We start from the raw sequence: 25,413 nt of genomic DNA on the forward strand, positions 1-25,413 counted from the left end.
CCCATGCTGCTCTTGAAGCTCATAGGCTCCCTGCGCTAAAAAAACGCTATTGCGGTTTAGTAAAAGGCGGCCATAGTGCAAAATATAGACAGCATATATAAATTCTCAAAACGGACACATTTTGATCACTAAATTGAAAATAAAATCATTTTCCGACCTTTGGTAATTTCATCAGTCTCTGGTTGCACTTTATTCTTCTGACTGTGCATCCAATATTTCTTCCCTTCTTTCAGCCTCCTGTATGCTTCCTCTCCTCCAGACCTCATTCCCTCCCCAAACTTTTTCTTTGTTTCACCCTGCCCCTTCTTTCTTTTTCTCTCTCTCCATACCCCCTTTCATTCTGTATGTCTGTCTTTCTCTCTCTCTCTCCTTGCCCCATTTTTCTTTGTTTCACCCAGCCCCCTTTCTTTTTTTTTTTCTGGCTCCCTATCCCCCCCTTTCTTTCTTTCTCCTTGCCCTCCCCTATGCCACCACCATTGGGAAAATGCTGCCACTGCCACTGGGGAATAGGCTGCCACTGCCGCTATCGGGAACAGGCCGGCGCCGAGTTCGCCCTGTTTCTCTTCCCCGCGGGGCCGACCAACTCTCACCACTCGACGTCAATTCTAACATCGGAGAGGACGTTCTGGGCCAGCCAGGCAGTGATTGGCTAGCCCAGAACGTCCTCTCCGACGTCAGAATTGACGTGGGTGGCGAGAGTTGGTCGGCCCCACAGGGAAAAGCAGGGAGAACTTGGCACCGGCCTGTTCCCAATGGCGGCGGTGGCACTCAAGTGGCTAAAGAGACGCAGTTTGCCAGCCTAGGGAGAACACTGGAGGGTGGCCAGCTGTGCACCCCCTTGGGGTGTAAACCCGGGGCAGACCGCCCCCACCCCCACATTGGTATGCCACTGTCTGTACCTCACTCCCTCCCTATGACCAAAAATTTTCCTTTCTTCTATTCCCCGTGTACACAACCATCTCTTTCCCTCCCTTCCTCTCTCCCAAGTCCTTGCCTTCTGTGTCCAAAAACACATTCCCTCCCCTACCTCAGCATCTCTTTCCCTCCCTTCCTCTCTCCCAAGTCCATGCCTTCTGTGTCCAAAAATGCATTCCCTCCCCCACCTCAACATCTCTTTCCCTCCCTTCCTCTCTCCCAAGTCCTTGCCTTCTGTGTCCAAAAACACATTCCTTCCCCCACCTCAGCATCTCTTTCCCTCCCTTCCTCTCTCCCAAGTCCATGCCTTCTGTGTCCAAAAATGCATTCCCTCCCCCACCTCAGCATCTCTTTCCCTCCCTTCCTCTCTCCCAAGTCCTTGCCTTCTGTGTCCAAAAACCCATTCCCTCCCCCACCTCAGCATCTCTTTCCCTCCCTTCCTCTCTCCCAAGTTCATGACTTGTGTCCAAAAACCCATTCCCCCCCACCTCAGCATCTCTTTCCCTCCCTTCCTCCCTCCCAAGTCCATGCCTTCTGTGTCCAAAAACCCATTCCCTCCCCCACCTCAGCATCTCTTTCCCTCCCTTCCTCTCTCCCAAGTTCATGCCTTGTGTCCAAAACGCACTCCCTCCCCCTTTTGTGTTCCCCGTTTGCCTCCCAGCCCATCTTAGCAACTTTCTCAGCAAAATGTAGCTCGAGCCGCGTAGGCTTGTCTTCTATTTCCTGCCTGTCCTGCCGCGCACACATAGCCGACCAGAAGTCTTCCCCGACTTCAGCGCTGACGTCGGAGGGCGGGCTTTGCTTAAGCCCTCCCTCCGACGTCAGCGCTGACGTCGGGGAAGACTTCCGATCGGCTGTGTGAGCGGCAGGGCAGTCTGAGTAGAAGACGAGCCTCGCGGCTCAAGTTATATGTAATCCCGCGGATCCCCCATTGTCCCCGTTCAGCTCTCTCTCTTGTGCACCCCCTTGGGGCGTGCACCAGGGGCGCACCGTCCCCCCTAGGTACGCTACTGGCCCAGGCCCCCTGTCAGCTCCGGGCCCCTGAATGCAGGACTGGTAGTACTGCCCTGATGGCGGCCCTGCCTCCATACCAGATATCTCTACAGGAATTCAGACCTGAATCACAGCCTGCCTGTCTGATATTGCCGCTTGGATGTCTCACTACCACCTAAATCCACCTCCCCCTCCCTCCATTCTCTATTTCTTTGGATAACACTCTCCTCCTTCCTCTCCTGTCAGCTTGCAATCTCAGAGTAATCTTTGACTCCTCTCTTTCCTTCTCCACTCAGATCCAACAAACTGCTAAAATCTATCACTTCCTTCTCTATAATGTTACCAAAATCCAACCTCTCCTCTCCTCTCTGTGCTCACTACCACACTCTCATCACCTCTAGCTTATACTTCTGCAACATACTTCTCTCAGGTCTTCCACTCAGCCATCTCTCTCCCCTTCAGTCTATTCAAAATGCTGCTGTAAGACTCATATTCCACGAGAGCCGCCACACTCACATTACCCCTCTCCTCAAGTCACTTCATTGACTCCCCATCTGTTTCCAAATACAGTTCAAACTCCTCTTATTGATTTAAAAGTGCATTCACTCTGTTGCCCTTCAATACCTTTCATTACTTGTCTCTCCCTATGCTCCCTCCCACCTGTGAACTCCGTTCATTGGAAGGGTACATCTTTTCTGTGCCAGAGTCAATACGTCATGTGCCGTCTCTAGTATTATTAAAATCTAAGCTAAAAAAACACACATTTTTAAAGCTGATTTCAACTCCTACACAACATCAGATACCTATACCCATCATATGATTCCTTCTACTAGAAACTCCATAGCCCCGAGATGTCCTGTGTGTATGTCCAAATTAGATTGTAAACTCTTCTGAGCAGGGACCATCTATTGAATGTTAAATGTACAGCGCTGTGTATGCATTTCAGTGCTATATAAATTATAAATAGTAGTAGTAGTAGTAGAAGTTAACCAGGCACCGGTCTGAATATCAGCCAGTGCTTAGTTAACCTCTAGGTTCTGACTAATGAGATCTGGCAGCCTTTTTTCCAATTCCTCCTTCTACCTACACCCAGATTAATCTTGTTCTCCCTTAGGCCACTGTAGATGCCCACTCACTTCTGCCTGGCACAGCCTTCGCTTCAAGATGGCTGCCACAACTTTAGCGGCAACCTCATGGTACAGGGATGGGGGTGGGGGAGATGGGACCTAGAGTCAGTTTAGAATTGCCTCAGAGGGTGGATGGGGATATTAAGCAGGAGAATCTCAGATTCTAGTGTGTGTGTGTGTGTGTGGGGGGGGGGGGGGTCATTATCTGGTCAGAATATTTTTGGAGATCCAAGTTGAATATAGGCCAGGACCTGCATAAGACCTGGTGGATATTCAATGTAGGTATCCAGACATTGACTGGCATTGAATATCTGTAGGTCTAATTCTGCCTTTGGTGGGCAGAAAAATGGTGACTGCCATGGGCTGAATTTTGACCTAAATAATAATAATAATGAAGACAAATGAAAACGTAAAACTATCTATTTAAAATGTAAAGCTAGCTATCCACTTCACAACCCCTAATTTCTTATTATGTTCTTCCCTCATTTATTGAATTACCTGTAAACTGTGCCAAGCTCTATCTTTATTGAGATGATGCGGTATACAAATTTAAGGTTTAGTTTAGTTTAGGTAAAATGATTTTTCTTGTACAGGTGTTAAAATATGGAACTCCCTTGTGGGCAAAATACAAAATTGCCGTGAAAAGGGCATGTTAAAAAAATTACTTAAGACGGAATTATTTGTCGATGCCTTTCTCTAGGCAATAATTTTCCTTTCTGGCAGAGTTGATGAACTATTTATGATTCTTATTATTCAAGCCAAGGTATTAGTTTGTAGATATAATTTCTGAGGAGTGTTTGCATGTCTATTTTATTATGATTTTGTTTTACAACTATGTATGTAAATTCTGTAAACCGTTTAGTTTTAAACAGTATAGAAGTTTTAAAATAAATAAATCCTCATACTAGAGATTAATTTGTCATTCATTTAAAACCACAATGAAAGTTAAATGTGCACTATTGCTTAAATAATGAACACTAGTGCTTAATAGTAAACCTTGTTGCTCAATAATGCACGCCATTTATCAATAGATGAACTCTAGATGATATTGCCCTCAGACAAAAATAAAATCATTAAATACCTGCAATAAGCAAAATGTGTTTTTATTTAGCTGTTATGGTCACTTTTTAAAAAGCAGTGCTGAACATGGCAGCTGAATATTGTCAATTTTAAATATACTTAGGGAACACACTGACATCAAATTGCTTTAAATATCAGAAATAGCATGTTTCTGTATTTGAGGTATTGACCTATACTGGGAGAAGATAATATGCCATAACCATATAATAAACAAGCCTCAAAGACTCAACAAGCATTGACCTCGGCAGCTAACACTGCACAACTGTGCTTTCATGGAGTTCAGACACCAGCTGAATATTGACCCCCATGAGATTTTTAGATCCTTCAATTTGAATTAAGTAATAAGAAGCTGATTTTGGTGCATTTTTTAAATTTCATCCTAGTTCGAAACAAACACAGATGTGAAGAGAATTATTTTGGTTGTCCTAGTGGAAGATGCATTTTAAACACTTGGCTATGCGACGGACAAAAAGACTGTGAGGACGGAATAGACGAGCTGCACTGTGGTAGGAACTCTTTTGAGCTTCTTGCATTTCTGAAAAAAAAAAGACTTCAATATTTACAAAAAAAGATGGCAATCTTATTTTACTAAGGGGTCCTTTGACTAAGGCGTGCTAACTGATTTGGCGCGTGCTAATCGATTTAGCACATGCTAAAGATTAGTGTGCACTAAATGCTGAAGCGCCCGTAGAATATAATGGGCGCCTTAACATTAGCGTGCGCTAATCTTTCGTGTCTGCTAAATCGGTTAGTGTGCCTTAGTAAAAGGATCCCTAATACTTGAATTTGCTAGTCTACTACCTGTATGTAAAGTGACTCAAATATCTAATCCCCCCTCCCTTTTACACCTTTGTAAAAGAGGGGGATAATATTCTTATTTAGGCCTCGTTTTACTAAGCCATGATAGAGGTTTCTACCATGGCCTGGAGCACTAAATGATCCAACACTGCTCTGAAGCTCATAAAATTCCTATGAGTATCCAAGCACTCTGGGCCATGGTAGAAACCGCTACCGTGGCTTAGTAAAATGAGGCCTAAATAAGAACATTATCCCCCTCTTTTGCAAAGGTGCGCTAAGCTTTTTAGGGCACGTTAAATATTACCGTGCGCTAAACGCTAATGTGTGCATGTTATCCTATGGATGCGTTAGCGCACGCGTTGATTTATCGTGCGCTAAACCCATGCTAAAATGCTTAGCGCGCCTTTGTAAAAGAGGGCCTATACGAAATGAGTTCTACTGATGATTTGCGGATTATGAGAAAGAACACGATAATGCAAGTATTTCCTCCACAAAAAATGCATTCACGATGTTCTTCTATGAAGAGAAAGGACTGTGGCGAATAGGCATTGCCAGAAAATAATTAAAAATGGATTTTCTATGAAATGTCAAACTCTCCAACGAGTAAATGCCATCATGAAATGTGAAGGCACAGAATGTTTGTTTTAGAAGCTATACATCTTTACATTGTAGTCAAGAGGTCAGGGTGAGTCAAACTGAGGACTTTTAAAGCATTGGTTTGGATGGGTTAATATTTTCTTGATAAATTGTCACAGGGAACTTTGGTACTTTGTTTATTTTCTAATTTACATCTGTCTTCCTATATTCTCTTTATATTGCCTTCATGATGGATTGCTTTGTAAGCTCAGTAACAAGTTAACCAGCATAGATGGGAACCAAATAGTGAGACTGACATATCTGTTGTATCCTCAGCAGGATCTCATCATTTTAGTTCTTGGTATGCAGGCTCAGAGGCATAGTCAATAGATATCAATTTTAGGTTCTCCTCTAGATTTCAGGAAAAAAAAAAGTAGGGCAAAACCTGCAAGTTAGTATGTGCGATGACTTTTAGAAAGCTCTCTTTTGCCAAATAATTTAGGGAGTCTTCTACTAAAGATTAGCATATTTTATCTGCATCAGAGCCCATAGGTTTAAAATTGGTCCACTGTTAGATAATATATGCTAACCTTTAGTATGAGACTCCATTAGTTCCTACAGAAAAGACCTGTGTAGGCAAAATTTTGTCTAAAATTTTCCTATAGAAATTTTGCCTGAATTTTCTATAGTTAAAAGACTTATGGGCAAATGTTTAAAGATGGTTCTCAGCCCTGGTACTCAGATGCTATCAAGGTTAGGTCTGCTTTGATGACATTTCACAAGCTAAAAGTTCAAGTTTATTAATATTTGATTAATCGCTTAATCAATATGCTAAGCGATGTACAGAATCATAAATTAACAATATAAGTACAAGGAAGAACAAACTAATTGACAAATATTTAACAAAAAATTAAATGGTAAATATTTAACGACAAGACAAACTTGAAATGGGAGGAGAGGGGGGGAAGTTACAAGCTTTTCATTATGAAGAAAAAACAAAAAAGGAGAACACAGCTTACTAGGCTCTTATCTCTCCCTCGTCCTAATTCCATGTCTAGAGTGAGCCCTTAAATATAATTTGAGCCAAATTGTATAGGCTGAATACTGCTTTGTCTTGTTTATTCTGTCCTAAACTACATCAGCATATTCTGATTGGTTTTTCAACTGTTTTTTTTGCTTTGCTAATGCCATTCCCCCCTCCCCCCACAATATCTTTAGTGGCCATTGGTTAACTCTCATTTGCTCTGGTTTCAATGGCCATTTTGACTCAAAGTTGTCCTGAGCTTAAATTTTCTCAGTTTACAATGGTCATTTCAACCCAGACTTATCCTAAATGTACCAAGCCACCTCATGGATTATCTAAAATCTTCAGATTAGCATCCATTCTAATTCAAACAATATACTCAAAACAGATTTACAGCTAAAGTCCACAGAACATTCTGATCCCATAAATGTATAGTTGAGTCCTGTGTCTCTGTTACCAACAGTCAACTTTGAAAAAGAAATCTCTTTCACTTCAGTTATCTAGGAGAAACTTTCTAACTTCTTTCTATTATTTCATGAAATCCAAATATAGGTACACCTAACAGTTGGTCCTAAGGTGCATCCCACATCAGTTTTGCTAATTCACCTGAAGTAAATGATATTGCTTCTCTTCAGCATTTGCAACCTCTGCCATGCTAAATTCTCAGTATGTCCTAAGCCACCTTCCAGAATAGATTTCCTCTTTACCTTTTTCAGATATAGCCTTGGTTCCTTCTGCAGTCATATGAGTATCCACCCTTCGAATGGTGGATCCACTCTGCTATAGTTAATTTCAGGCTCAGTTATAAGTTCAAATGACCCCTAGCACAATAGTACCTCAAGACTACCACTAGGAGTTGCTGGCACCATTTTGAACCTGACGCTGACAAAAAGCAGGTACAAATAAGGATTGGTTTTACCCTAGCCCTATTAGACATCACAAATTATTTAAGGTAGATCCAGGTTACCTACAGGAAGATCCAGGTGGGACTTCAGGAAGGTGGGAGTATTTTTAGTAAGTTGAAGGGTCAATGCAGTAGGGGGAATCAGAATGGGGCATTGGCAGGATCTTCAAGGTGGGGGATGTGATATGGGGAGTCTTCAGCAAGAAGGATGTGATTTGGTAGGCATCAGATTGAAGGCGGAGGGGCAGCTCCTGCTTTCGAGTATCAGCCGCTTTGGGAAGTAACCAGTAGCATTGGATATAGCTTTGCGGCCAGATGCTCCAATACAAGAAAAAATCCCAACCTTTTGCTGGTGTTTTTTCTCCAGGAATAAATCAGCTTGTGGCGTTCACCACAACTTGTGTTATTCAATTTGCATAGTAATAGGTATTTTGCATGCATTTACCTGCTACGTACCTCATTACTGTGTATTCCACAGTAACTTATTTTATCCTGTGTTATAGTGATACGATACAGGTTATTGTCCTTTGACACATGTTAAAGGGCAAATGATGTATGTTATGGTTACAATGTACCTTAATAACCCCGCCCCTTAATATCATCATAATAAAATTCACAATTTGTGATAAGTGTTGAAAATTTAACCACACCCTAAAGTGTGTTAATTTTAATGTGGCTTAGTAATTTGTCCCCTTAGCAATTCTGTGCTTAATATGGTACTAACAAGCTACAATTGAAAACTCCATTCCTGGCATGCCCAAATCAGTCATCCCTCTTTTTTCTCTGAATAAATATATGTACGCGCTGAAAGACAAGGCCCATGTCCATCATAGGCTAGAGTTTATAGAAAACCAAACTATGTAGGAGGCCTAATTTGAGCTTTTAAATTTTTCAAAGTCCAAACTGACCTCTCCTAGACACATGGTCAAAAAATATTTAGTGAAGATGCTGAAGATGCCAATGGAATCTTTGCTACCTCTAACTAAAGCCCAGTATATATTGGGGTTTAGAAAAGCTAGAGTGGTGGAATTCCAAGGTCAAAGAAAATCAGTTATGAAGTCTTTTTTGGGATCTTCTTTGGAGATAATTACCCAGAGGACCACCTTGGTGGTAACCTTTTCTTTGGAGCCAGATTGTAATACAATTTTACGACTTTACTATGTCATTTGAATGATCAGTTTTGAGGTTCAAATGTAAGGGCTTTTCCTGACATAGCTAGACGTTACACAAATGAGGTAAAGAGTTGTTTTGGCCTTAAAGACTAGGGCTCAGCCTTTGGGATCCAACTTTGCACTTAGGACTCCTTTTACTATGGTGTGTAAGCATTTTTAGCGCACGCAGGAAATTACCGCACTCTACACCCTTTTCTTCAAATTCACTGAGCTTTGGAATAACCTCCCTGCCCCGCTGCGGAACCTAGGCTCATTCCAATTATTCCGAAAGCATCTGAAAACATGGCTTTTCTCCAAAACGTAAAGCTATCTATTTAAAATGTAAAGCTAGCTATCCTCTTTCTAACCTCCAATTTCTTATTATGTCCTTCCTTCATTTATTGAATTACCTGTAAACCGTGTCGAGCTCTATCTTTATGGAGATGATGCGGTATACAAACTTAGAGGGGCATAATTAAAAAAAACTTCTAAGTCCCTTTTTGGTCTAAGGCCTTAAACGTTGAAAGCAGAAGCAGGGAAAGTGTCCATAATCAAAACAAACGTCCTTGTTTTGATAATGGCCTGCCTCTACATTTAGCTGTTTAAACGCCCAGCCAACCACTACATCTACAAGTACACCCCCACGACGTCTACACTTATACCCCATAATGAACCAAAAAAACGCATAAGCCCAAAACGTCCAACACAAGGGCTTTTAGGCGAAGGAGGAGCCAGTCCTTCGCCTAAAAGCTGGATTTTGTAACCGGTGTCTGTCAAAAACAACACCGGTTACAGAATCCACACTAACCCCTCCCCCCACACACACACACAACATCGGGGCAGGAGAGAACCCAAGCCCCTCTGTTCCGGGCACCCGCGGCACCCCCAGACGATATCGGGGCAAGAGGGAACCAAGTCCTCTTGCCCCGGCGATCGTGCCCTCCCCCTGCCGAGTACGATCGGGCCAGGAGGGAGCCCAAGCCCTCCTGGCCTTGGCAACCCCCCCCCCCGACTCGATATGGCCAGGAGGGAGCCCAAGCCCTCCTGGCCCCAGCGGACCCCTACCCCCCACCCCCCACTACAATACGGGCAGGAGGGATCCCAGGCCCTCCTGCCCTCGGCACAACCCCCCTCCCCCCAACGACCAACCCCCGATAGCCCCCCCGCAGACCCGTGACCCCCCCGGCTGACTCGCCCACTCCCCCCCCTTTCCCCGAACCTTCAACGTTGGCCGGATAGACGGGTGCCAAGCCCACCCGTCTGGCAGGCCAGCCGGGTCCAGAATGGGGCGTATTGGCCCAGGCGGCAGAAACCCCGCCCACAGGTGGGGCCTGAGGCACCTGGGCCAACCCAGCCCGTATTGGAGTGGGGAGTGGGGGGTAGGGGGCCGCTGGGGCCAGGAGGGCTTGGGCTCCCTCATGGCCATATCGAGTCAGGGGGGTCGCCGGGACCAGAAGGGCATCTCTCCTGCCGTGGGTCGCGGCAGTTCGGGTAGAGGAGTGATGGCATCGCAGTACGGGAGATGAGCCATCTCTCCTGCTGCGATGGTTGCGGTGGGTGGGTGGGTAGGTTGCTGGGCAGCTGAACTGATCGCGGAAGCGGCCACCAGCTCAGCGGCCCCTTTTCCGGCACTTAGATCTGGTTTGACTTTGTCTAAGTCAAAAAGGTATAAGTGCCGACTAGGCAATCTGCCTAAGGTTTTGGTTATACCTGCTGCACGCCTAGGTGTAGGTCGGCCCACCTCCTGCCCACTGCCCGCCCTTTCCCCTCCTCTAAACACGCCTCTTTTCTCTTTATGCGTTTAGAGGCAGGGGAAAGGCTTAAGCTGGTTTTAGATATGGGTACTTGGACGATCAGGCTTTTTGATCGTCCAAGTAGCCATTTAGGCACTTTTTAGCCTTTTTTTAAAATTATGAACCCCATAAGGTTTAGTTTAGTTTAGACCGTGTGCTATGCTTCTAGAACTAACGCCAGCTCGCGCGGCAATGTAACATGCGCTATTCTGCGCGTTAAAGCCCTAGTGCACCTTAGTAAAAGGAGCCCTTAATTTTCCTTGTAATTGTTTGATGGATTTTGAGGATACACATTTTTAATCTTTGGACCCCAAACAACTGTAAGATTTTTTTTATGTATTAAGGAAGATTTGAACATTGTTGCATGCTCACCACAATATTGCTAATAGGCTGGCTGAGGCTGAGTATCTCTGGGTAGTATTCCTTTTGTATCTTGAGTTTATTTCCTATGTATTTGTTTTTAATTATTGTGGATCTATTTTTCCTCTTTGATGGATTAATATTTAAAAATTGCTTTTCTTAAGATTCATTGGAATGACTACCTTTTGTTAGTTTCTAATTTCCCTAATATCACACGATCAGTAATATTAAAAAATTGAAATGCAAATTAAATAAAAATTTTAAAAAAAGAAGGGATAATTCTTCATTTTATTTACAGTATTATCAAACTGATGCTTTCCCTCAGATACATCCTGCTCATGGAATCAGTTTGCTTGCTCCAAAAATAAATGTATTTCCAGGCAGTGGATATGTGATGGAGAAGATGACTGTGGTGATGGCTTTGATGAGAGTGATGCGATTTGCGGTAAGTGTTTGAATGAAGGAGTGCAAATGTTATCATATATAATAAAATGCTAGAGCGCGCGTGCGCTCTCGAAAATTCGTGCGGTGTGGCGCCGTGAAGTGTGCTTCTGTGGCAACATTCTAACCTCACGGCACATGCGGGGGCTGAAGGCGCGCGACTGTGCTCTCTCCCTGTCCTCGGCGCGTCACTGCCCACCCTCACTCACCGCTGCCTCTCACTCACTGCCTGCCCACGTCCTCGCCGTGTCACCTCACTCGCTGCCGCCGCTGATCCTCTTCAGAGCAGCCTGCGATCGTGGCCGGCTTTAAAGAACCTCGCAGGCCGCTCTCCAACCTCAGTAGCACGCTCCCTCTGATGCACGGGATCGCGTCAGAGGGAACGTGCTACTGAGTTGGAGAGAAGCCTGCGAGGTTTGCTAAAGCCGGCCACCACGATTGCAGGCTGCTTTGAAGAGGAGCAGGCCAGAAGACGCCGGGATGGAGGGGAGTGTAAGAAGGGGATCAATACCGGGAGCCAGGGGGAGAGGGAAAGGGGGGTGCTTTGGGGGGAGGAGTGTGCTGGGGGGAGACAGAAGGGGCCATGGATAGGGAGAGGGAAAGGGGGCTGCTTTGGGGGGGAGTGTGCTGGGGACAGCTTTGCTCTGGGAGGAGACAGAAGGGGCCATGGAGAGATAGGGAGAGGGAAAGGGGGCTACTTTGAGGGGGGAGGTGTGCTGGGGACAGACAGCTTTGCTCTGGGGGGAAGACAGAAGGGGCCATGGAGAGACAGGGAGAGGGAAAGGGGGCTGATTTTGGGGGGGAGGGGTGTGCTGGGGGAGACAGAAGGGGCCATGGAGAGATAGGGAGGGGTGTGCTGGGGACAGACAGCTTTGCTCGGGGGGCGGAAGACAGAAGAGGGCCATGGAGAGACAGTTAGGGAGAGGGAAAGGGGGCTGCTTTGGGGGGGAGGTGTGTCCTGGGGGCAGACAGCTTTGCTCGGGGGTGGGGGGGGAGACAGAAGGATACAGACAGCGGCCAAGGAGAGAGAGATAAAGAAACACAGACAGACAGATCTATTCTAGCATCCGTTAATGTAACGGGCTTAAAGACTAGTAGTAATATAAAAATATAATTCATTTATGTTTGAAAAAGATCAAAATCTAACCTAGATAAAATCTGTACAATGTTCATCTGAACTGCTACAGTGAACCTGACATCAGTGCTGGGTAAAATAGTAGCAACTATTGTAATGAGCAAAATTACCTCCTCTTTTACTAAGGCGCGCTAACAATTTTAGCGCTTAACGCGTCCATTAATGAACAAAACTGAGAGCCCTTTTTCTAAGCTATGCTAAAAAGTGACCAGCACTATCCCCCAGCGGAGGTCTTTCCCAAACTCTGAGGCCACTTTTAGCTCAGCAGTAAAATGGCTGATTTTCCATAATTCCTATTAATAGTGATATGCTAATTTTTTCCACTAGTACATGGCCATTAGTGTATGAGCACTTACCAATGCCAATTTTATAGGCGGTAAGGGGCTGTTTCTTTAAAGCCTCCTTTTATCAAGCCGCGTTAGGGTTTTTTATCGTTGGCCGCAGCGGTAAAAGCTCTGATGTTCATGGGAATTCTACGGGTGTCAGAGCTTTTGCCACAGCAGCCGATAATAAATAAAACCCTAATGCAGCTTAATTAAAGGGGGTCTTAACTGGCAAAATACCCTTAACAGCCTCAAAAATTAGTTTTAATTGGGCAATAGGTGCCTATCCGATTCTATAAAAGATAGGTGCTTATCACAATGCTCTTAGTGGCGCCTAAGTGGGCGTTTCTATGGTTGGAGCATGAAGTAGGTGCCACTAAGCTCAATTTTCCAAAAACTTCGGCGACGTAGGCTAGTCACAATTCTGTAAACAGTGCCTAAGCGTGATTAACATGTGGCAGGTACCTTTTTTAGGCACTGGCTGATTTAGGTGCCGTTTATATAATCTGCCCCTAAGGGCTCCCATGCTAACCACATGCTAATTAGTTAGAGTGTGGCAACGTGCTATGCTGATTAGCGCTGTAGAAGCCTACTCCCAGACACACCCCCAGTGCTAGAATATAAATTCTATTTTTTTGCGGCAACATGGATGAATGACCAAATACTAAAACTGAACCCAGACAAAACAAATTTCATACTTCTCGAAAAAAAATGTAAAACCCCAACCATATCAAACCTAGTAATAAACTGAATCACATACCCAATTCAACCCACTCTAAAACTTCTGAGAATGACGATAGACAGATGCTGCACCATGCAACCACAAATTAACAAGACAATACAGAAATCATTCACGGTCATGAGAAACCTAAGGCAAGTTCGAAAATTCTTCGACAGAAAACAATTCCAGTTCATGGTCCAGTCCCTAGTCCTAGGTCTCCTTGACTGCTGCAACATCCTATATCTCCCCTGCCCTGCAACAATGATAAAACAACTACATACAGTAAGCACTGCTCTGAGACTAATCTATTCACTAAGAAAACATGTCCACATCACCGAGGCATACCTCAACTCACACTGGCTCCCAATTCAAGTAAGAATACTATTTAAATTCTACTGTCTATTATTTAAATCTATAAATGGTGACAGCCCAGCCTACTTGAAGAACTTCCTAATCCAAACTACCACAACCAGACACAGGAGAACCCAGACACCATTCACATACCCTCCAATCAGAGACATTAAACGGAAAAAACTGTACGATGGCCTTCTAGCCACACAGGCAGCAAAACTAGACCACCAACTCTCCAATCTACTACAAAACTTTCAGAAAAGAAATAAAAACCCTGCTATTCAAGAAATCCATGAAGACTAACTAACACCTTATGAAACATTTCAATCCTCTGAAGCAACCCGCTCTATTCTGTAACACCTCTGGACATGTCCAGAAATCCTCTTCTGTAATCCGCCTTGAACCACAAGGTAATGGCGGAATAAAAAACACTAATGTAATTTAATGGAAAGTGTGCTTCGATCCCAAAAGTATTGCAGGACACCTGACCACGCCCCACAATAGTGCTTTTTTACCCTATGGTAAGCATGCGTTAGTGCTTATTGTAGTTTAGTAAAATGGCCCATTGGTTTACTAGGATAGAGTCAGCATGAATTTAGTCAAAGAAGTCTATTAATCTACTACAGTTTTTTTAAAACCTCTTCCTTGTTATAAAAACCCTCAACGAAGGAAAACAATAGCAAAAATAAAAAAAGCAATCCCTTGTGTATAAACTCAATGAGAGTATAACATTTATGCCCAGCAATAAATGTTTTGTGTGTAAATGTGCAAAATATGAGTATTTGACCGAGAGCCCTCAGTTGAACGAGAGTCCTGTTGTAGTCTCGTGAGACCACAGGAACTCACAGCACGGCTCTGCACGGGGCAGGAGTGTAGGAAGATCGCTCCTGCCACGTGTCACCGCTTGACCACCAGGTAAGGTCCTTGCTCCAGGGGCAGCTGCTCGCCTCCTCTGCCTCCTCCATCCCCCTCCGCTTCTGATCGCCTCCTCCTCCTCCCGATCGCCCCCTCCTCCTCATCCGATCGCCTCCCTCCTCCTCATCCGATCGCCCCCTCCTCCTCATCCGATCGCCTCCCTACTCCTCCTCCGATCGCCCCCCTCCTCCTCATCCGATCGCCTCCCTCCTTGCCCCGATCCAAGTCCCCAGGCTGTTTTTTTTCAATGCAGGCTGCCAACGAGTGATTCTCGGGGGGGGGAGGGGGGCTGGGGAAAAAAATTTGTGAATAATCGAAACCGGGAATAGGGAGGGGAAAGTGTATATATATTTGAGAGAGCACCCAAATGTGCATGGTATCAAGTGGGATGCTTACACAGATGATGTATTCCTTTATATTATTGACCCAGAGCATTTGGCTCTCTGCTTATTTCAAATACTTGAATCCTTTGGTTCTTTATCAGGACAGGTTATTCTGTTAACCGGAACAAACAAAATGAATGCCGCTTAATATATTTTGTTATTGGTCTCATTTTGCCTAGGTACTTATTAGGAGGTGTCCACGTATGATAAAATATTTAGAAATTCAGTTTTGACCTACGTGGGAACGCATGTTACAACTAAATATGGATGAGCAAATTGGTCCCCTCTACACCGGACTTGGTGGGGCAGAATTGACTATATTAACATGGTACTAATCCACATTTAGGACCAGATTCTGTATACGATGCCAAAAAACAGCACTGAAAAATTGAGTGCTAAGCACAGTTCCATAAATAGCACTCCGAGTTAGGCATTATTTATAGAACAGTGCCTATTGCCAGGATCTGCACCTAACTTTTAGGTGTAAATCCGTGCTCCTAAATTAGGCGCAGTTTGGGCATATTCTATACCAATGCATGTATATTCTTGGAATGTCTATGACCTGCCCACAGCCCTCCAATGGCCATACCCTCTTTCAGAGGGCTTACACCAGTAGCCGATTGAGTATAAAGCAAAGATAAAGTAATAGGTTATGCATTAGATATGATCTTACACTTCAGAGGAGCAGCAAAGCGACCATAATGTATACACCTTATAGCAGTGAATCACAAACTGTGTGACTTCATTTGTGAGCATGCATCTGACATCATTGGTCAATGTCCGCACATGCTCAGAGGCCCTCTAGACATAGTCCCGAGTTTAGTGTACCACGATGAAAAAATGTTTGGAAGACATTGCCTTAGTGAAACACATTTTCACAAAAGAAAAATGATGAGCAATGTCATATATAAATGTAGGCAGTACTTCTTCAGTTCAAAGGAGTGTATTTCAGAGAAATGGAGGACAAGCCTCAGACAAATGCCCTCCCACCACCACAATGGTGGATAAAGGTGGTTGGGTGGTAACCTCAATGGCAAAAACCTCCGTTGTACTCCCTGTTGTAAAACTATAAGCAGGGCTGTCTATGCATAATTGATAGAAGAAAAAAGCTTTCAACTTATCTTTGTTGATCGGTACACTGACGGTGGCCAGCGTTTCACTAACTTGCTGCCTCAGGGTGTATCACAGTCCGATCAAACTATGGCCAGAAAGAGAAAATTATATCAATAGACTGGACTTAAGCATAACTTCAAAATCTTAAGAAGCCACTATGACATACCTTTTAAACGGGACGCTGTAACGTGTCTCCTGATCAAAAAGATGGCTGCACCATGACTGTACTGGGTTATGAACTCCCGGGAGATGACATCAAACCCCGGAAGTAATTGTGCAGTAAAAATGCTGACTAGACGATTAACATGTGGAAAGGTCGATATTAATTCTTGGGTTCAAAATATATGTATATATTTTTTATTTTTATTTATTTTATACTAGCTGATGCCCCGGCGTTGCACGGGTATTTAATTATAGCAATAACACTGTAAATGGATTTAAATAAAGATACTTTATAGTGGTGAATGAAATAATTTTGTTACAGCTTTATAAAAAGTAAAATATTCAAAGTATAATGTGAAATATTTGACAAAATGAATACAATTCAACTAACACAAAAATTGATTATAAACAACATTTTTAGTTTCACCTCCAGGAGCAAGAACATATACATTCTTGGGTGAACCCACCCTTCCCACGTGTGCAGGTGGGCCGCGAGACCCCCAGAACATATCACCCCAGGTAGTGAGGGATCTGCATACCAAGTTTCGTTCAAATCGGTCCCACAGCTTCTTACATTTTTTCCATTGACTTGAATGGGTGAAATCTGATTTTCTGTTTGTAGCTCCGCCCACGTGTGCAGGTGGGCCGTGGGACCCCCAGAACATATCACCCCAGGTAGTGAGGGATCTGCATACCAAGTTTCGTTCAAATCGGTCACACAGCTTTGTACATTTTTTCCAATGACTTGAATGGGTGAAATCTGATTTTCTGTTTGTAGCTCCACCCACGTGTGCAGGTGGGCCGCGAGACCCCCAGAACATATCACCCCAGGTAGTGAGGGATCTGCATACCAAATTTCGTTCAAATCGGTCCCACAGCTTCTTACATTTTTTCCATTGACTTGAATGGGTGAAATCTGATTTTCTGTTTGTAGCTCCGCCTACGTGTGCAGGTGGGTTGCGAGACCCCCAGAACATATCACTCCCGGTAGTGAGGGATCTGCATACCAATTTTCATTCAAATCGGTCCCACAGCGTTTTACATTTTTTCCATTGACATGAATGGGTGAAATCCGATTTTCTGTTTGTAGCTCCGCCCACGTGTGCAGGAGGGCCGCGAGACCCCTAGAACATATCACCCCAGGTAGTGAGAGATCTGCATACCAAGTTTCATTCAAATTGGTCAAGACGTTTTTGAATTACTGTGAGAATGGCAGCTTTTTACATTTTTTCCATTGACATGAATGGGTGAAATCTGATTTTCTGTTTGTAGCTCCGCCCACGTGTGCAGGTGGGCCGCGAGACCCCCAGAACATATCACCCCAGGTAGTGAGGGATCTGCATACCAAGTTTCGTCCAAATTGGTCACAGTGAGAATGGCAGCTTTTTACATTTTTTCCATTGACATGAATGGGTGAAATCTGATGTTCTGTTTGTAGCTCCGCCCACGTATGCAGGTGGGCCGCGAGACCCCCAGAACATATCACCCCAGGTAGTTGGAATTACTGTGAGAATGGCAGTTTTTTACATTTTTTCCATTGACATGAATGGGTGAAATCTGATTTTCTGTTTGTAGCTCCGCCCATGTGTGCAGGTGGGCCGCAAGACCCCCAGAACATATCACCCCAGGTCGTGAGGGATCAGCATACCAAGTTTAGTTCAAATCGGTCCCACAGCTTTTTACATTTTTCCCATTGACTTGAATGGGTGAAATCTGAAGTTATGTTGGTAGCTCCGCCCATGTGTGCAGTTGGGCCGCGAGACCCCCAGAACATATCATCCCGGGTAGTGAGGGATCCGCATACCAAGTTTCGTTCAAATCGGGCAAGCCGGTTTTGCGGAGGCAGTTTTTACATTTTTCCATTGACATGAATGGGTGAAATCTGATTTTCTGTTTGTACTCCGCCCAGGTGTGCAGGTTGGCCGCGATACCCCCAGAACATATCACCCCAGGTAGTGAGGGATCTGCATACCAAGTTTAGTTCAAATCGGGCAAGCCGTTTTTGCGTTGGCAGCTGTTTTACATTTTTTCCATTGACATGAATGGGTGAAATCTGATTTTATGTTTGTAGCTCCGCCCACATGTGCAGGTGGGCCGTGAGACCCCCAGAACATATCACCCCAGGTAGTGAGGGATCCGCATACCAAGTTTCGTTCAAATCGGGAAGCCGGTTTTGCGGAGGCAGTTTTTACATTTTTTCCATTGACATGAATGGGTGAAATCTGATTTTCTGTTTGTAGCTCCGCCCAGGTGTGCAGGTTGGCCGCGATACCCCCAGAACATATCACCCCAGGTAGTGAGGGATCTGCATACCAAGTTTCGTCCAAATTGGTCACAGTGAGAATGGCAGCTTTTTACATTTTTTCCATTGACATGAATGGGTGAAATCTGATGTTCTGTTTGTAGCTCTGCCCACGTATGCAGGTGGGCCGCGAGACCCCCAGAACATATCACCCCAGGTAGTTGGAATTACTGTGAGAATGGCAGTTTTTTACATTTTTTCCATTGACATGAATGGGTGAAATCTGATTTTCTGTTTGTAGCTCCGCCCATGTGTGCAGGTGGGCCGCGAGACCCCCAGAACATATCACCCCAGGTCGTGAGGGATCAGCATACCAAGTTTAGTTCAAATCGGTCCCACAGCTTTTTACATTTTTCCCATTGACTTGAATGGGTGAAATCTGAAGTTATGTTTGTAGCTCCGCCCATGTGTGCAGTTAGGCCGCGAGACCCCCAGAACATATCATCCCGGGTAGTGAGGGATCCGCAAACCAAGTTTCGTTCAAATCGGGCAAGCCGGTTTTGCGGAGGCAGTTTTTACATTTTTCCATTGACATGAATGGGTGAAATCTGATTTTCTGTTTGTACTCCACCCAGGTGTGCAGGTTGGCCGCGATACCCCCAGAACATATCACCCCAGGTAGTGAGGGATCTGCATACCAAGTTTAGTTCAAATCAGGCAAGCCGTTTTTGCGTTGGCAGCTGTTTTACATTTTTTCCATTGACATGAATGGGTGAAATCTGATTTTATGTTTGTAGCTCCGCCCAGGTGTGCAGGTTGGCCGCGATACCCCCAGAACATATCACCCCAGGTAGTGAGGGATCTGCATACCAAGTTTCGTCCAAATTGGTCACAGTGAGAATGGCAGCTTTTTACATTTTTTCCATTGACATGAATGGGTGAAATCTGATGTTCTGTTTGTAGCTCCGCCCACGTATGCAGGTGGGCCGCGAGACCCCCAGAACATATCACCCCAGGTAGTTGGAATTACTGTGAGAATGGCAGTTTTTTACATTTTTTCCATTGACATGAATGGGTGAAATCTGATTTTCTGTTTGTAGCTCCGCCCACATGTGCAGGTGGGCCGTGAGACCCCCAGAACATGTCACCCCAGGTAGTGAGGGATCCGCATACCAAGTTTCGTTCAAATCGGGCAAGCCGGTTTTGCGGAGGCAGTTTTTACATTTTTTCCATTGACATGAATGGGTGAAATCTGATTTTCTGTTTGTAGCTCCGCCCAGGTGTGCAGGTTGGCCGCGATACCCCCAGAACATATCACCCCAGGTAGTGAGGGATCTGCATACCAAGTTTCGTTCAAATCGGGCAAGCCGTTTTTGCGTTGGCAGCGGTTTTACATTTTTTCCATTGACATGAATGGGTGAAATCTGATTTTATGTTTGTAGCTCCGCCCACATGTGCAGGTGGGCCGTGAGACCACCAGAACATATCACCCCAGGTAGTGAGGGATCGGCATACCAAGTTTCGTTCAAATCGGGCAAGCCGTTTTTGCGTTGGCAGCTCTTTACATTTTTTCCATTGACATGAATGGGTGAAATCTGATTATCTGTTTGTAGCTCCGCCCACGTGTGCAGGTGGGCCGCGAGACCCCCAGAACATATCATCCCGGGTAGTGAGGGATCTGCATATCAAGTTTCGTTCAAATCGGTCAAGCCGTTTTTGCGTGATCGCGGCACATACATACATACATCTGATTTTATATATATAGATTTAAATGCTCAAAGCAGGAGAGAGCTGGAAAGGAGCAACAAAGAGAAAACAAAAAGGGTTAATAAACTTTTAATTTTATGTATGTGTTTTTAAAGGTTTTCTCTTAACTTTTGTGTTTTTTATCTCATATTTTCCATATTTTAGTGGGTTCCAAAAGTACCTGAAAATCTACTTAATTCAATCCTGCGAGGAGAGACAAACAAGACACAAACACAAACCCAAAACAACAATTTAAATTTTCATTTTTCGAAAGAGTCAGAAGAAAACGTTCCATTCAAGTTTTAAATTTAGCCCATTCGGTTCCTCACTGTCCAATTTGTAAATCCATGCTTGTTCAGCCCGCAAAAGTCGCTGTTGACGGTCAGTACAGCTGTCATCAATGTGATCGATCACACAACATTGTAGATCTGTAAATAAATGGTCATGCTCCAAACAGTGTATAACCATAGGGGCTTGAAGTCTATTATTTTGAATGCAACTTTTGTGCTCAGTGGCCCGTGTTCTAAAAGGGCGAATGGTTTGGCCCACGTAAATCTTAGGGCATGGGCAAATAAAAACATAGACTACAAAAGTTGAATTGCATGAAGTTGTGTGTTTCAGCCTAAATGTCTGACCTGTGTTAGGATGAACAAAAAAATCCAAATAAATAAAAATAAAAAATATATACATATATTTTGAACCCAAGAATTAATATCGACCTTTCCACATGTTAATCGTCTAGTCAGCATTTTTACTGCACAATTACTTCCGGGGTTTGATGTCATCTCCCGGGAGTTCATAGCCCAGTACAGTCATGGTGCAGCCATCTTTTTGATCAGGAGACACGTTACAGCGTCCCGTTTAAAAGGTATGTCATAGTGGCTTCTTAAGATTTTGAAGTTATGCTTAAGTCCAGTCTATTGATATAATTTTCTCTTTCTGGCCATAGTTTGATCGGACTGTGATACACCCTGAGGCAGCAAGTTAGTGAAACGCTGGCCACCGTCGGTGTACCGATTAACGAAGATAAGTTGAAAGCTTTTTTCTTCTATCAATTATGCATAGACAGCCCTGCTTATAGTTTTACAACAGGGAGTACAACAGAGGTTTTTGCCATTGAGGTTACCACCCAACCACCTTTATCCACCATTGTGGTGGTGGGAGGGCATTTCTCTGAAATACACCCCTTTGAACTGAAGCAGTACTGCCTACATTTATATATGACATTGCTCATCATTTTTCTTTTGTGAAAGTGTGTTTCACTATAGTATTGATTTTTCACACATCCGAGTCATTTTTGCTATATATCTGGAAGACATTGCCTTACAGAAACATAGAAACATGATGGCAGATAAAGGTCAAATGGTACATCTGGTCAACCCATCCACAGCATCCATAAGAACATGAGAATTGTCATACTGGGACAGACTGAAGGTCCATCAAGCCCAGTATCCTGTTTCCAACAGTGGCCAACCCAGGGCCCAAATACCTAGCTAGATCCCAAGTAGCAAAACAGATTCTATGCTTCTCATCCTAAGAATAAGCAGTGGATTTCCCTAAGCCATCTAAATAATTGCCTATGGAATTCTCTTTTAGGAAAGTATCCAAACCTTTTTTAAACCCTGCTAAGCTAACTGATTTCACCACATTCCAGAGTTTAATTACACGTTGTTGAAGAAATATTTTCTCCAGTTTGTTTTAAATCTACTGCTTAGTAGTTTCATCGCATGTCCCCTAGTCCGAGTATTTTTGGAGAGAGGGAACAAACGATTCACATCTACCCTTTCCACTCCACTCATTATTTTATAGACCTCTATGATATCATTCCTGACCTGTTTCTTCTCCAAGCTGAAGATCCCTAGCCGCTTTAGCTTCTTCTCCTCTCCCAAAGAGATCCCACATGCCTGCCCCATTCTTTCTTAAAAGCAATACAGTACTCCCCCGAAATTCACGGGGGTTCTGTTCCAGGAACACTCGCAAATTTTGAAAATCTGCAAATGCGGTTTTGAGTATTTCAAGAGGCAGGAGAGGGCAGCTGGGGCGCCGGTGGGTGCACTAAATCATACCCGGTATGCTCCGATCGCCTCTTCCTGTTACTAAAGCCAGGCTACACCAATCAGGAGCTCCTGACTTTAGTACAGGAAGATGCGGTCAGAGCATTCCACAAATTACTGGGTCAGCGATTTGTGATCCACAAATTTGCGGGGGAACACTGTATAGGCAATTTCATTATGACAATTTTTAGGTATTAATCGAAGTATTCTGTGATGCAATATCTCTCTCAGTATTTGTTATTGTACTCTTATAAAAATTGATCTGGTCCTTTTCTGTTGCAGGGTCAGTCACCTGTGCAGTAAATATGTTTAATTGCCTGGGTTCACATGCCTGTGTTCCTCAGGACTGGCTCTGTGATGGTGAAAGAGACTGCCCTAATGGAAGTGATGAACTGTCTACTGCAGGCTGTGGTAAGAACAATCGCTTTGCATTTGGGACAGATTCTCTAATCGGGTGCCTAAAAAGATAGGCACTTAAAGTTGGGCACCTATTTTGTGTCAATCACACTTAGGCACCCATTACAGAATCATGGCTACCTAAAACATAGGCACCTAAAATGTAGGCCAGGGTTTTAAAAGCCTACATTATAGGTGTCTAAGTCCTTTACAGAAATGATGCCTAAATCCTTCACTCCTAAATACACCTACCTTGGAGTTAGAATTGTGCCTAAGGAGATAGGTGCCTATCACCCAATTATTTTTTTTTCCAATTATGAGCTTATTAAAGCTCATAATTGAAGCTAATATGCTAATTAAATTAGCTGCCTAACTTAGGCCCTCCTATACAAAGCCGCGCTAGAATTTTTCGCACTGGCCTTGGTGGCAAGGACTCCGACGCTCATAAGATTTCTATGAGCGTCGGAGTTCTTACTGCCACAGCTGGCGCTAAAAACACCAGTGCGGCTTTGTAAAGGAGAGGATTAGGCATCTATTTATTTAGCTGCCTTTTATAGAATTTCCCTCTTTATGGTTGATCTGAGATTCTGTTCCGATATGGGGGGAGGGATCATTTTATTAAGAATTTTTCACATATGAAAAGCATTTCATATGCATAAAAGTGTTTGTTTTTATTGTTGTTTTTTAATAGCCTTAAGGGTTAAAATACTGTGAGAAGATGGGGCATGCTTTTCTGTGTTTCTGGTGTAGGTGTGTTGAGGGGATAGATTTAGGTGGGGTATGGATGGAGTTCTAAATTATGCATACATTTAATAAAATATATGTAAAGCTACTATATTAAATAAAGTGAAAAGTGGCAGGACGTGGGTGAAAGCAAGCAACTCAAAAAACGTATTGGAGAGTGAAAATTTACAAGCCCTGAAGAAACGGTTCTTACCGTGAAACGTTGGCTTCATTTTCTAGCACTGAGCTCCTCACGATAATTTAGTCAGCTGTTTTGAGTCCTGCGCCGATATAGTTGGTGGCATTGCACATCCCCTACGAAGGTTTTTTTGCCGATGATGTGGGCGGTGGAGGTTTGAGCATTCGGGCTCTGCCTAAAACCTGAGGCTTTTTCTTTCATGGGGTTAGTGCTCTCAATTATAACGAAGTGGAGTTTAAGTTATTATCTTTATAAAATATATGTATAAATGTACACTTTGGAGGACATTTTCAAAAAAAGAAAAAAATGTCCAAAAAGGGCAGGTAGACGTTTTTCTTGCCAAACCTTTCCAATTTTCTACTTTCAAAACCTGTTTTTCTAGACAGATTTCTATGTTGTTCATCTAAATCTAAAGGAAGCCTGTTAGAAATGTAGTGTGGTTGAGACTAGAGCAAGCTTAGGATATGGACATTTCTCTGCCATAATCTGACATTTAAGAATATGTTTAGGGCACAGTTTGAACATCTGGAACTAGACCTCTTTTAACATAAAGGTGCCCAAACTGAGCAGATGATCACTGGAGGGATGTAAGCATGACCTCCCCCCCCCCACTCTCCTCCAATGGTCACTGACTCCTCCCCCCTCCCAAAGATATGACTGAAACAGTACATACCTGTCTGTATGAGAGCTTTAGCTATTATTGCCAGTCTTAGTAGAGCAGCAAATAGGTTCCTGTAGTAGTCTGGCAAGCAGTGTAGTCAACCATAGGGATGGGGACTCAGGCCTACTCTACCTATTACACTTGCAGTAGAATTTGTGAGCCCTGCAAACTCTATCCTAACCCCACTATATTGACATAAAGATGTCATCTGCAGACATAAGGTCTGTATGTGAGGTGTACAGTTGGGTACAGCTGGACACTATAGAAACAAGACAGAAAGAAGATTGACTCATTTGAGCTTTGGTTTTGGAGAAGGATTTTAGTCATGTCATGGACTTCCAGAAGAACTAACAAATCGATTCTGGAAGAGATCAAACCGGCTATGCCACTGGAAGCCCAAATGATGAAGTTATGAATGCCTTATTTTGGTCATACCTTCAGAAGAGAGAGATCACTGGAGAAGGACATCATGTTTGGGAAGATTGAAGGAACCAGGCGTAGAGGGCAGACTAGCACAAAACCGTTTTCTTTTTAGAGCCACAATTCATCAAGTCGCTAGGACTCAAAAATGAGTCGATGGCACCTAACAACAACAGTTGAGTATAGTGGGTTTGGGATATTTCACTATGCAATATAAGGGGGCTATGTTGAGATGTGCACCTAGGACTTTTTAGGTGAGGTTTTCTGCAGTGCCCCATAGGGTGCCTCACTGCTCTGCTGGGATTCCTATATGGCTAGTCTACTAAGAGTGCTGGCCCCTCCAAAATCCCAATGGCTTTCTATTTGGGAGAACCGCTATTGGAGGTGTTTAAAAAAAAAAAAAAATTCAAAAAGATAGGCACATGCTGAACAAAAATAAATCCATTTTTGAAAAGAAAGACATTTTTCAGTTATGAAAATGGACATATTTGATACTGGATTTTTTGTGCATGTTCTGCAAACCATCTAGGGATCCTTTTATCAAGCTGCGGTAGGGGTTTAACATGCGTAACACCGCGCATTAAACTGCCTGCTGCGCTAGCCGCTATCGCCTGCATTGAGCAAGTGTTAGTTTTTTAGCCAGCCGCGGGGGTTAGCGCGTGATGAAATGTCCGACGCGCTAACCACGCTAGCACAGCTTGATAAAA

General features: G+C 43.8%; 1 protein-coding gene across 1 annotated transcript in view; it reads left to right on the forward strand.

The window, feature by feature from the left end:
• LRP1B (LDL receptor related protein 1B) overlaps positions 1-25,413 on the forward strand; it is a 1,445,547-nt gene that overhangs the window by 1,045,181 nt on the left and 374,953 nt on the right. Inside the window, exons 48-50 of the mRNA XM_033944130.1 lie at positions 4,499-4,621; positions 11,047-11,166; positions 22,590-22,718. Coding sequence (XP_033800021.1) covers positions 4,499-4,621; positions 11,047-11,166; positions 22,590-22,718 — 372 coding nt within the window. The remainder of the gene's footprint in view (positions 1-4,498; positions 4,622-11,046; positions 11,167-22,589; positions 22,719-25,413) is intronic.

The sequence above is a fragment of the Geotrypetes seraphini genome, chromosome 5 (genome assembly GCF_902459505.1).
Source record: "Geotrypetes seraphini chromosome 5, aGeoSer1.1, whole genome shotgun sequence".
NCBI classification, from domain to species: Eukaryota; Metazoa; Chordata; class Amphibia; order Gymnophiona; family Dermophiidae; genus Geotrypetes; species Geotrypetes seraphini.